Here is a 13,265-nt window from a genome sequence, read left to right on the forward strand (position 1 = left end):
TAAGAGATTAGTTCTCATGGAGTAGATCAATTTTTATAAGTATACATAAAGTAGTGTTATAGTAGGAAGAATTGGAGTTGCCAGCTGCTTTTTCATTTAGGAAATTTTAAGTGATGCAAGCATCCTGAGAGAAAGAGTATAATAAGAACTTTTTTTTTTTTTTTTTTTGGCGGTACGCAGGCCTCTCACTGTTGTGGCCTCTCCCGTTGCGGAGCACAGGCTCTGGACGCGCAGGCTCAGCGGCCATGGCTCACGAGCCCAGCCGCTCCACGGCATGTGCGATCTTCCCGGACCGGGGCACGAACCCGCGTCCCCTGCATTGGCAGGCGGACTCTCAACCACTGCACCACCAGGGAAGCCCAACAAGAACTTTTATGTAGCATGACAAGGCTGCATCTTCCAATGTCCAAGGATGCTGGGGAGGATGGAGGCAAGTCTCCTTCTGGGAAGAAAGGGATCAAAACTCAAACCTTTCCCCTTGAGGTGTAACATTATAAGAACCTCTTATTATGATGATTTGGGCTGGTCCCAAATGACATTGGCCAGCTGGAAAAGATATAAAGCACCACAAGAGAAATTTACCATGAGGGGAGGGGAGGAGGCTCTGAACTAGTGAACTGGTATAATAATAGGGTAATACTAGGGGAGAGCTGGGTCTGGCAGAGCATGTAATTAAGGCTATAAGCTTGTCCTGAATCTGAGACAGTAACTAAGACATGAATTTTAAGCTAAAATGACTGTAACTTCAGAAACTGAAGCATGGAGCTCATTAGACCCAGCAAATCATTGGAGGGAATAGAATAGTCCTTCCTTGAAGAAACTTCAAGGACGATAGAAGAACCTGAGCCAAGGATAGAGTCACTGTAGCAATGACAAAAATGTATATATTAAATGACTCAGGATTATTTTTTAGTTGTAACACCAAGTATCAGCGAGAAAAGTGAAGACAGCCAAAACTGGAGCCACTAATGCATGGATCAAAAATTCTATGAAGGACTTCTCTGGCGGCTCAGTGGTTGAGAATCCGCCTGCCAATGCAGGGGACATGGGTTTGAGCCCTGGTCCGGGAAGATCCCACATGCCGTGGAACAACTAAGCCCGTGCACCACAACTACTGAGTCTGCGCTCTAGAGCCCATGAGCCACAACTACTGAGCCATCATGCCACAACTACTGAAGCCCGGGAGCCTAGAGCCTGTGCTCTGCAACAAGAGAGCCACTGCAATGAGAAGCCTGCACACAGCAATTAAGAGTAGACCCTGCTCACCGCAACTAGAGAAAGCCTGCGCGCAGCAACGAAGACACAACGCAGCCAAAAATAAATAAAAAAAATAAAATAAACAAAAACAAACAAAACTCTATGAAGTCTCTTCATTTGTCATTTGAAGGACTGGTCCCTCTGGTCTTGGGAAATTCATGGAGTCTTGAAAAATTCAATATTAGAAGAAACTTAAAAAGATATTGTGGACATTCTGCTAATTTGGGGACTGTAGTGACATATAATAACTGAATATTTTAATGTTTGGTGGCAACATCTAAGACGAATATTTTTAAGGGGGGGATTTAATAAGCTACCTAAGAATTGGAGCAATTTAGGTATGGGACAATATGAATATAATTTGGGTGATGTCAGTCAGAACTGAGGGGGGAAAAAAAGTCAGGAACTGAGGAAAGTAAGAGGGAAGGCAGAGAGCAAGGATTCATGGGAACTCCATGGCAGACAGGCCTAAAATCTGACCCTGATAAAAACAAGGAAGGTGGAAGGAAGCTCTAATTTAGAAAGAAAGATAAAGCTTTCAATTTCTGACCATCTGAGAATAAGCTATCCTGTAAGGAGGTAAAATATAAGACAAAGGAATTGAAGATTTATCTGGACAAGATAAATTTATCTTGGAAGTCACCAGTATAGAATAAATAGCTTGCATTTACACAATAGATTATTCCTTTGAGGAAAACAGAATTTAAAAAAAGAATAGATAGTAGAAGACAAAACCTTAGGGACACTTCAAAGTGAGAAAGAAGAGAATCGGGTGAAAAAATTGGTAAAGGAACACTTAAACGATAAAATCAGATTCAAGTGGTATAATTAAAGCTAGGTGGGCAAGAATTTCAGGCTGATCAAAACTATTACAACATGCACTGGAAGGTTACCACTGCTGACTTTAAAGTCAGAAATTGTTAGAGGCATGGATCCTATGGAATTTGACTGCAAGGGTTAGGGAGAAAATGGAAATAATGTTGGTGGTATAGACCACAGGTCTAGAGCATTTCACAGTGAAAGGGGGGAAATGGAAAGTAATGAGGGGCAGGAGGATTACACCAAGAGATCTGGATAGAGGACAGATTTAAGAATGCTTGAATCTCTAAGGAGAGAAATTTGATACTATGGGGTCTAAGAGTGTGGGTGGACGAAGGGAGAAAAGCTGAGGATATTAGGAAAAGGGAGGATAATTTTTAAAAGCATTGCTTTAGAGAGGTAAGCAGGAATGGGATTACTTAAGAAAACAGCTAAAAGGGTTCACTGCTCTTTCTCAAAACTGAGCAACAGAGAGCATGGATGAGGAAAGATGGCTATATGGAAGGGTCAGTTAGGCATCTGATGGTCTGGTACCCAAGGTTTAGAGCCCTGTTTTTCACCTTTTTTCCTACCACAACCCGAGTGGTATGGCAGACTGTATTATTGTTCCCTGTGGATTACACCTCCCAGCCCCACTGTATGGCCATTTGAATCCTCCCTGTGAAAGGAGTATACATTCCTACCCAGTTGAACTTGGGAGTGGCCAGGTGATCTGCTCTGACTAATGAACCAATGAAATGTAAGCAGAAAGAGATATCTACCACATCCAATCAGTGATTTTAAGTCATCATATGGTTCCACTCCCTCTTCATTGCCTCTGTAATGAGACCAGAATTTGCCAAATAGGGACTGCTCTTTCAGCGTAGGTCACAAGATAATGTGGAAAAGGGCTGCAGCTTGAGCAAGAAACAAATCTTTCTTTTTGTAGGCCACTAAGATTTTAGGGTCTTTCTTTAATGGGACGTAACTCAGCCTAAGCTGACTGATACAAATGGTATAAGCAAATCCCCATAAGTCACACTGGCTCCCGACTACAGTGAGTCTCCTATGAGAATCTCTCATGTGGACAGGTTCACAGAAGGAAGAGATATTAGAATCTCCAAGGTTGGAGAATCTTTGTAGTTTGAACTCTTTTTCCCCTAGGAGATTTTGATATTTTTCTACTGCTACTTCCTAGGATCTATAAGACGAATTTAAGAATAAATTATTTGAAGAATTCCAAATCCGTGCACCTATGGTCAACTAATCTATGACAAAGGAGGCAAGAATATACAATGGAGAAAAGACAGTTCTCTCCAATAAGTGGTGCTGGGAAAACTAGACAGCTACGTGTAAAAGAATGAAATTAGAACATTCTCTAACACCATACACAAAAATAAACTCAAAATGGATTAAAGACCTAAATGTAAGATCAGATACTATAAAACTCCTAGAGGAAAACACAGGCAGAACAATCTTTGACATAAACTGCAGCAATATCTTTTTGGACCTTCTCCTAGAGTAATGGAAATAAAAGCAAAAATAAACAAATGGGACTAAATTGAACTTAAAAGCTTTTGCACAGCAGAGAAAACCATAAACAAAATGAAAAGACAATCTACAGAATGGGAGGAAATATTTGCAAACTATGCAACCAACAAGGGATTAACCTCCAAAATATAAAAACAGCTCATACAGCTCAATATCAAAAAAAAAAAAAAAAGCAAAAAACAACCCAATCAAAAAATGGGCAGAAGATCTAAACAGAACATTTCTCCAAAGAATACACACAGATGGCCAACAGGCACATGAAAAGATGCTCAACACTGCTAATTATTAGAGAAATGCAAATCAAAACCACAATGAGAGGGGCTTCCCTGGTGGCGCAGTGGTTGAGAGTCCGCCTGCCAATGCAGGGGACATAGGTTCGTGCCCTGGTCCGGAAAGATCCCATATGCCGCGGAGCGGCTGGGCCCATGAGCCATGGCCGCTGAGCCTGCGCGTCCAGAGCCTGTGCTCCGCAACGGGAGAGGCCACAACAGTGAGAGGCCCGCATACCACAAAAACAAAAACAAAAACAAAAACAAAACCACAATGAGGTATCACCTCACACCAGTCAGAATGGCCATCAAAAAGTCTACAAATAATAAATGCTGGAGAGGATGTGGAGAAAAAGGAACCCTCCAATACTGTTAGTGGGAATGTAAATTGGTACAGCCACTATGGAAGACAGTATGGAGGTTTCTTAAAAAACTAAGAATAGAGCTACCACATGATCCTGCAATCCCACTCCTGGGCATATATCTAGAGAAATCCATAATCGAAAAGATACATGCACCCCAATTTTCACTGCAGCACTATTTACAATAGCCAAGACATGGAAGCAACCTAAATGTCCATCAACAGATAAATGGATAAAGAAGATGTGGTATATTTATACAATGGAATATTACTCAGCCATAAAAAAGAATGAAATAATGCCATTTGCAGCAACATGGATCTAGAGATTATCATACTAAGTGAAGTAAACCAGACAAAGACGAATATCATACGATATTGCTTATATGTGGAATCTAAAAAAAAATGATACAAATGAACTGTACAAAACAGAAGCAGACCTACAGACATAGAAAACAATCTTATGGTTACCAAAGGGGAAAGATGGGAGGAAGGGATAATTTAGGAATTTGGGATTAACATATACACACTACTGTATATAAAACAAAACCAACAAGGACCTACTGTATAGCACAGGGAAATATACTCAGTATTTTGCAATAGCCTATAAGGGAAAAGAATCTTAAAAAATATATGTATGTATAACTGAATCACTTTGCTGTACGCCTCAAACTAACACAATATTGTAAATCCACTATACTTCAATAAAAAGAAATATATATATTTTTAAATTAATAAATAATAAAAACGTGAAAAAAAAAGAATTCCAAAGTTACCACCAAGAAACTAGGAACTTACTTCCATTGGCTCCTATTCCCTTGGGTCTTGCTATTTCACTCAGACCACCTTGTCTGGGTCTTTTCCCCTTCCCCAGCCATGGCTCTTCTTTTCCCAACTTGGATATCATGTCTGGTTTGAGAGCTTGATACCCTATTCATGAGAAAAGATAGAAATTGAGTGTTAGAACAACAAACATTCCAGAAATCAAGCCCTACCATTTAAGCTTCAGAGCTTTTAAAGGATAAAAGAACACATGGCTTCTGAAATTTCACAGTGCAGATGTCCATGTACCCCATCTGAGTAGATCCTCCATTTTCAAGGCAGGAGCACAAGTATTCTGGCTAGTACCCAAAGGGGATTAAAACTCTTTGATTCATAAAAATTAAGGATAAACTTATCCAAGGACTTCAGAGAGAAGGCATCACAATAGGCACACTTTGAATTACTTTGTCCTTACCCATTGAGGCTAGGTTGCTGTAATTCTCCAGCATCACATCCTTGTACAGGCTCTTTTGAGCAGGATCTAGTTGCTCCCATTCCTTCTTGGTAAAGGCCATAGTCACATCTTTGAATGTTACCGATCCCTGTAATAGCACATTCCTAGTTCAGTCCAATGTTATCCACATCAGTGAAAGATGCAGACAAGATAATAATGACTTTCTCTTACCTTGACCATTCACTGATGATCATAATGTTATACACGGGGCTTATTTTTTACCCAATTTTGCATTTTTGTTTTTGAGAGACAAAAATCATATTAAGAAATGTCCCTATAATGGACTCAATGTTTGTGTCCCCCCAATTCGTTGTTGAAACCTTGCCCTCCAATGTGATGATATTAGGAGATAGGGTCTTTGGGAGATAATTAGGATTCAATGAGATCATGAGAGGGGAGACTTCATGAATGGGATCAGTGCCCTTATAAGAGTCATGAGAGAGCTTGCTTCCTGTCTCTGCTCTTTCTGCCAAGTAAGGATCCAACAAGAAGTCTGAAACCTGGAAGAGGGCTGTTGCCAGATCCCGACCCGATGTTGGACTTCTAGCCTCCAGAACTGTCAGAAACAAATTTCTGTTGTTTATAAGCCACTTAGTCTACGGTAGTTTGAAAAAAACTCCTATGATTATCAGAGAGAAAGACAATTACAACAAACAAACCAGTCTTCATCTTTTCTTCTGTAACTAAAGACTATGGAGTAGTGTTTATAGAGTTCTGAGGTAGAAGAATTGAGACCCTTGGTTTTTATGACCAGTCAAAAAATCATTTATGTTTGGAAGCAAAAGTAAGGTATTTTAGGCATGTAAGGATGCAGAAAGTATATTACCTATGTACTTTAGAAATAAAGAGAAGGAGGGAGGGAGAAACTGGGAATGTGGTAGGAAGAGGAGAGACAGGAGGAGAAGAAGAGGAATGATTTTTAAAAGAAGGAAAATTGGATCAGAATAAAGATTTCAAGATTGGGAAAAACTTAAGCATACACAAGAGAGAACTATGAATAATAAAACCAGTAAAATGTCTAGTTACATCCAAGTAACTTGATAACGTTCTTGTGCAATTGTTATAAAAGTAACCTTGAAATCAAGAGGCATGATGTAAGAAAAATAAGCAGGCATATAACTGGTTGGGGACAGGGGAGAAATTAAAGCATGTTAAACTTCTCCTCTTATTAGGCAGCTACTGGAGAATTCTGAAACTGATAAGTATACATTCAAACATGTCTGTTTAACATTTAAAGATCACCCCTGACCGCCATAAACCACCAATAAATTAGCTGCATGTGTCACCAATCTCTGACCTCACAAACGTCCAGTCACTGATTCCTATAACTCCCGTCATTAATTGTCACTGGCCTCCCAATCACTGAGCCAGCATGGCCCTTCCTAATCACTAAGCCTATAATTCCAAAATTACTGATCCCAACAAACCTCCCAATCACTAACAGCAACAGATCTCCCCAGTCACTTGCTGCACAAACACTCTGATTACATATTCCCACAGGTTCCTCAACTATTGATACCAGTGGAACATATCAATCTCCATCTCTGATATCACCCCAAATCCTATCAATCTCCAGTCACTGATGCCAACAGAACTCTCAAACAGTGGCTTTTACAGAAACTCTAATCACTGCCAGTAAACTTCACTACATGCTCACCCTCTTTAGCCATTCCCTTTGCCTGCTTGCTTTAACCAAAACCTACCTGTCTCTTGAGGACTCTGTTCCCTTACAGTGATCCCCATGGAGGTTGTTTGCCCACCTCCACCCCAACCCATGTACCTCAGGGCCTGAAAATGAAGTAAATTATACTTTCAACAGTTTTTCACTCATCCTTCAAAATCCCTATGTTGTTTAGAGTATCACCAGACTTTAACCCATTAATAGTCTGGTTCGATGATTCACTAGAAGGACTCACAGGGTTCAGCATAGAGTTGTACTCATAGCTATGATTTAGCACAGCAAAAGAATTCAGTGCAAAATCAGCTAAGGAAAAAGCTGCATGAGGTGAAGTCCAGAGGAAGCCAGGAACAAGTTTCCAAGAGTCCTCTCCCAGTAGAGTCACACAGTACATACTTAATTCTTTCAGAAATGAGTTGTGCTAACACATGTGAAATGTTGTTTACCAAACGATGCTACTAACAAGGGCTTAACTTCCAAAATATACAAACAGCTCATAGAACTCAATAAAAAAAATAATAAAAAAATAGACAGAAGACCTAAATGGACATTTCTCCAAAGAAGACATAAAGATGGCCAATAGGCACATGAAAAAATGTTCAACGTTGCTAATTATTAGAGAAATGCAAATCAAAACTACAATGAGGTATTACCTCACACTGGTCAGAACGGCCATCATTAAAAAGTCTACAAATAATAAATTCTGGAGAGGGTGTGGAGAAAAGGGAACCCTCCTACACTATTGGCAGGAATGTAAATTGGTACAGCCACTATGGAGAACAGTATGGAGGCTCCTTAAGAAACTAAAAATAGAGTTGTCATAGGATCCAGCAATCCCACTACTCTTAGGCATATATTCAGAAAAGATGAAAACTCTAATTCGAAAAGATACATGCACCCCTATGTTCACTGCAGCACTATTTACAATGGCCAAGACATGGAAACAGCCTAAATGTCTGTTGACAGATGAATGCATAAAAATGTGGTGTATATATATACATATATATATACACACACACACACACACACATACAATGGAATACCACTCAGCCATATAAAAGAATGAAATAATGCCATTTGCAGCAACATGGATGGACCTAGAGATTATCATACTAAGTGAAGTAAGTCAGACAAACACCATATGATATCACTTATATGTGGAATCTAAAATATGACACAAATGAACTTATTTACAAAACAGAAACAGGCTCACAGACATTGAAAACAAACGTAGATTACCAAAGGGGAAAGGGGGTGGGGGAGGGATAAATTAGGAGTTTGGGATTCGCAGATACAAACTACTATATATAAAATAGATAAACAACAAGGTCCTACTGTATAGCACAGGGAATTATATTCAATGTCTTGTAATAAACCATAATGGAAAAGAATATGAAAAAGAATATATGTATATATATATATATTTTTTCACTTTGCTGTACACCAGAAACTAACACAACATCGTAAATCAACTATACTTCAATTTAAAAAAATGTTGTTTACCAATGCTTGGTAAACAACATTTTTAGGGGTTGGTCAAATAGCCTCTCTCTGCCTAGCATATACAAAAGTCCCAGATTCCCAGAAGGAAATCAGGCATTCAGCATAAACCACATTGTTCACATGGTTTAGGCACAGTGAGCCACTTTTAAAATTCCTGGGAATAGTGGGAACTCTCCTGAAATCTAAGTTCTCGGATGTTAGCCAAAGGTTAACCTTGCAATCAGACCTTTCTAAGGACAGCTGTTTCAGGTCTTTCATGTCAACTTTTCTGCACAGTCATCCTCCCTCATTCACTGAAAACTTTAACACCAGATCCCTTTTCACCACAGCCCAGCACTATCTCTATATCGATGCAGAAGAGCCTTTCAACATCCTGGCCTATTGTAAACCATCATCATCGTCTCTTCGCTTTAACTACTGCAATAAGCTACTAACTGACCTCCCTGCACCTCTGCACGCAGCCCGGGACAATCCAGTCTAACTACCAAAGGCACCGTAATCGTTGGCTCCCAACGTAGACATTCCCAGTTGCGACCCCCACAGACTCCCCAATCTTTGATACACCCCAAAGCCCCCATTTCTGATCCCCATGGCCTCCCAAACTCTGACTTTCCAGGGACCGCCACAGACCCCTCCCCTCCAACCACTGTCACCGTATATCCCTCAAACACTGATTTCCTCCAACTGCAGCAGTCACGGACTCCACAGACACCTCCCGAGCACTACTCCATAGATCCCTGAGTGTGCTAACACCATCCCCCCACCCCTGCAAGAGGCCCTCCAGTACCGATTCCAACTCCCGAATCACCTATCTTCACAGACTACAGTAACCCTCCAGTCACTGACGCCCGATTCGACCGCAGCTGACCACCAGACCACCCCTCCCCATCATCGCGCTCACCGCGGCGCTGCCCCCGGGCTCCGACACAGCCATCTCCGGGGAACACCCGGCCTGTCCAGCTGTCCCTACACTCCTCCTCCGGTCCGCGGTCTCTGGCTTTGTCAGGATCAGGGGGCAGGCGGAGGCCGACATGGCGGCCCCCCAGAGCGCGGCCTCTGCCAGTTCGGCAGCTGCGATGGCGCCGTCCCTGGGTATCAGCCCGGGCGCGGCCATCTTGACCGAGTCGCCGCCGTACAGTGGGGACCTGGCGCTCTCGGCGGGCTCAGAGGTGGGCGGCCAAGCTAGCTGAGATGGTCTCGCAGTGGTGAGGTGCAAGCGGGCAAAACCTGGCTCGCAGACTGCTCCCTGTAGAGTGCTTCACTGTGCCTGACAACCCACCCCCGGCGCTCAAAGGTTTCAACACTTGAGGACAGAATTTGGAGTTGCTTTTCCCAGTCAGTGCAGCCAGCTGCGGGGAAACCGGGAATCGCACTGCCTACCGCAGACTCCAGAAAGCTGGGATAATGAGAGAAATTGGAGGGAAAAAGAAAAAGTCTAATAGGGCAGATGCCATTGTTTTATAGAGAGAGAACGCTAATCTTTGAAATATATGTCTTTTCATTTATGGTATAAGAACAATGAGAAAACATGAAGCATCAGATTAAGTGAATACATCAATCCTCAGGGAGAACCAGAGTTTGATGGTGATGTTTCAGCCAAATAATCAAGCCCAAATAATCAAGCAATTGGAGTAGAAATAGTTTCTTAATGGGCCAGTTCATGTACAAACTTCGTTCATTTAACAGTTATTTGTTGAGCTTTTATACTATATGCAGACTAGGTTGCTTGGGTTTGCTAGGTAATGAGAAAACTGGAGATCCAGACACAGCCTTTGTTCACCCTTGTGGAATTTACAATGAGGCAGAGGGCTGGTAAAGTTATCACAAATATATTGTTCTTTTTTCCAAAGCCAAACATACCCTGTTTTGCACCTTCAACTTATACGTGCTAAAAAAAAAAACCCAAAATACAACGGAGTAAATTAGAAGATCTAATTGGCTTTATTAAACGATTCATCAATGGGGCAGCATCCTATCTAGCAAACAGAAAGGCCATCTGAGGAGTTGTACAAAATGGGGAGCTTTTAAAGACAGAAAGGGGCTGGGACAGGGGAGTCAAAAACAAAACAAAGGATTATTTCAAGCAAGGTCACTTTCCTTTGAGGAAAAGTGCGGGGGGTGTTCCCAGGCCCAGCAATGCTTTCCTAGTCTTGTGACATCAACTCTAGGGCTTAGCAAAGTATGTTGTAAATATTATGATGCATAGAATCCTAATATGGCCCCCATTAACTCTGCTCCCTAGTGTAATACCTTTGTGAGATCTCCTAACTTTCAATGCAAGAGGAACCTGTGGTTTGATGGAATATTACTTCCATGATTAGATCCCAAATCAGTTGGCTCTGAGTTGATAAAAATGGAGATAATCTTGGTGGGGCTGATTTAATCGGGTGAGCCCTTAAAAGTGGCTAGGCCCTTCCAGAAGTCAGAAATTCCAAAATTCCAAACGTGAGAAGGCCTGTGGAAGGAGCCACATGGCAAGGACCTTGAGAGCAGCGGCTGAGGACTGAGAGTGCTTTTTGGTCTACCACTGGCAAGACAACATGGACTTCAGTCCCACAACTGCAGAGCAAATGTTTCTGACAAAAACCTGAGGGAGCTTGGAAGGATATCCTTCTCTAGTGGGGCCTGAGATGAGGACACAATCACCCAACACCTTGATTTCAACTTTGTGTGCCCTTGAACAGAGCCCAGCCATACAATGCCCAGACTTCTGATGTCCTGAAACACTGATACAATAAATCTGTGTTGTTTTAATCCAGTAATTAGTGATAATTTGCTCTGCCGCAATAGAAAACTAAGGACTCAGCGAAAATTGAAGGATAATTGTGATTGAGATTCCTCTTCATCTACTGGAGACACAGCACCTCCCCTGTGTCCCTGACAGAGCATCTTTGAGCCTCACCTTATGGGTGTGAGCAGTTGATGCCCATCCTCCTCAGATAAAGTCCTGACTTTGTCCTTACAGTACAGTCCAAAGAGGTCCATTACTTACATTAAAAAAAATAACTCGGGCTTCCCTGGTGGCGCAGTGGTTGAGAGTCTGCCTGCCGATGCAGGGGACACGGGTTCGTGCCCCGGTCCGGGAAGATCCCACCTGCCGCGGAGCGGCTGGGCCCGTGAGCCATGGCCGCTGAGCCTACGCGTCTGGAGCCTGTGCTCCGCAACGGGAGAGGCCACAACAGTGAGAGGCCCACGTACCGCGAAAACCTCCCCCCCCAAAAAAAATTCTACTTTCTATCTGATCCCAGCTAGTTGTGAGAGAAGAGAGGCAGTCCAGTTTCTCCAGACTTTGCTTTAACAATATCAGTGTTTCCTCACCAATCCAAACAAGTTCCAACCTATCTATAAACAAAATGCTGTTCTCTATTGTAACAGCTCTCCAAACCCTTGATTCTAGTAATTAACCAATCATCCTCATATGGCCCTTAGGGGGCGGTATTCAGGGACAGAAGTGGGTGGGAAAGCATAGGAAAGGCAGGGTATGGATATTCCCTGCACTGAAGAGGAGGAAGGGAAGCAAGGAAGAGGGGAGAGAAATGAAGAAGATGAACGAGGTTGGTGAAAATAGGTCATGGAATGGTGACGAGGAGCTTTCAATCTACCAGAGGAGCTCCATCATTTCTTGGCATGGCAGAGTCCGTCAGTTTCCAGGCTCAGGATAAATAGTGAAAGAGTGAATCTTCTTTTTCTTTTCCTTTTGGCCACACTGCGCTGCATGCTAGATCTTAGTTCCCTGACCAGGGATGGAAGCTGCGTCCCCTGCAGTGGAAGCGTGGAGTCTTAACCACTGGACCGCCACAGAAGTCCCCAAAGAGTGAATCTAACACTTGAATCAATTTTGTCAAGACGGTAAGGATCAGTGTGTGGGTTGTACACTTACATGTGAGTTTTTGTGTATGTGCAGACATTTTCAACTGAGTAAAACAATTGTCATATCAAAGAAAGCCCAGGAAATTGTCTCTGCTTTCCATGATCTCTACTACCTCTTCTGGTCTCATGAGATTCTACCATCTGCACAATTTTAGGTACCTGACTTAGAAACTCTGTTCCCTCCATTAGCCTGTAGTCTGGCTCTTGACTATAAAGACTTTCTTACAATAGTCTCTAGGAAATGTCCTACCAATGGACCTTGTGTGAGACTTGTCCAGAAAAGTTAAGAGAACTGTGTGATCCCACCTATCAATGTTTTCTCATGCATGCATTCAATAATTCATTTTCCACCTGTAGATATCTATTGAACATCTATAATGTGCCAGGTACTAGGCCAGGTATTGTGGATACAATAATGGGAAAAATCTTGAAACATGGGTCCCATTCAGGGAGCTTAGGATGCAGGGGAGGAGACGAGTATTATTCAAATGAGCACACACAAAATTAGGACTATGATAAGTGCTTCAAAAAAGATACATGGTGCCATAAGAGTATGGATTATAGACTTAGATTTATGTAAATTACCAGGAAGAAAGGACATTTCAGCTGACATTTGAAGGATGAACAAGAATGAACTATGACAGCATTACAGATTGAATAATTGCATGTGCAAAGCCTAGTGCCACCTCCCAACTCTAATCTTCA

At 42.0% G+C, this 13,265-nt stretch overlaps 1 protein-coding gene across 1 annotated transcript in view; it reads right to left on the reverse strand.

Annotated features, from left to right (window-relative positions):
* ZFP37 (ZFP37 zinc finger protein) overlaps positions 1–9,831 on the reverse strand; it is a 32,478-nt gene extending 22,647 nt beyond the window's left edge. The window contains exons 1-3 of the mRNA XM_022579014.2: positions 9,592–9,831; positions 5,471–5,597; positions 5,032–5,163 (exon numbers count right to left, since the gene is read on the reverse strand). Coding sequence (XP_022434722.2) covers positions 5,032–5,163; positions 5,471–5,597; positions 9,592–9,804 — 472 coding nt within the window. The 5' untranslated portion in view covers positions 9,805–9,831. The remainder of the gene's footprint in view (positions 1–5,031; positions 5,164–5,470; positions 5,598–9,591) is intronic.
* Between the last annotated feature and the right edge of the window lie 3,434 nt (positions 9,832–13,265).

This window comes from Delphinapterus leucas, chromosome 6 (assembly GCF_059928025.1).
Source record: "Delphinapterus leucas isolate spDelLeu-1000000601 "Yukka" chromosome 6, BTC_Dleu_Yukka2, whole genome shotgun sequence".
Taxonomy (NCBI): domain Eukaryota; kingdom Metazoa; phylum Chordata; class Mammalia; order Artiodactyla; family Monodontidae; genus Delphinapterus; species Delphinapterus leucas.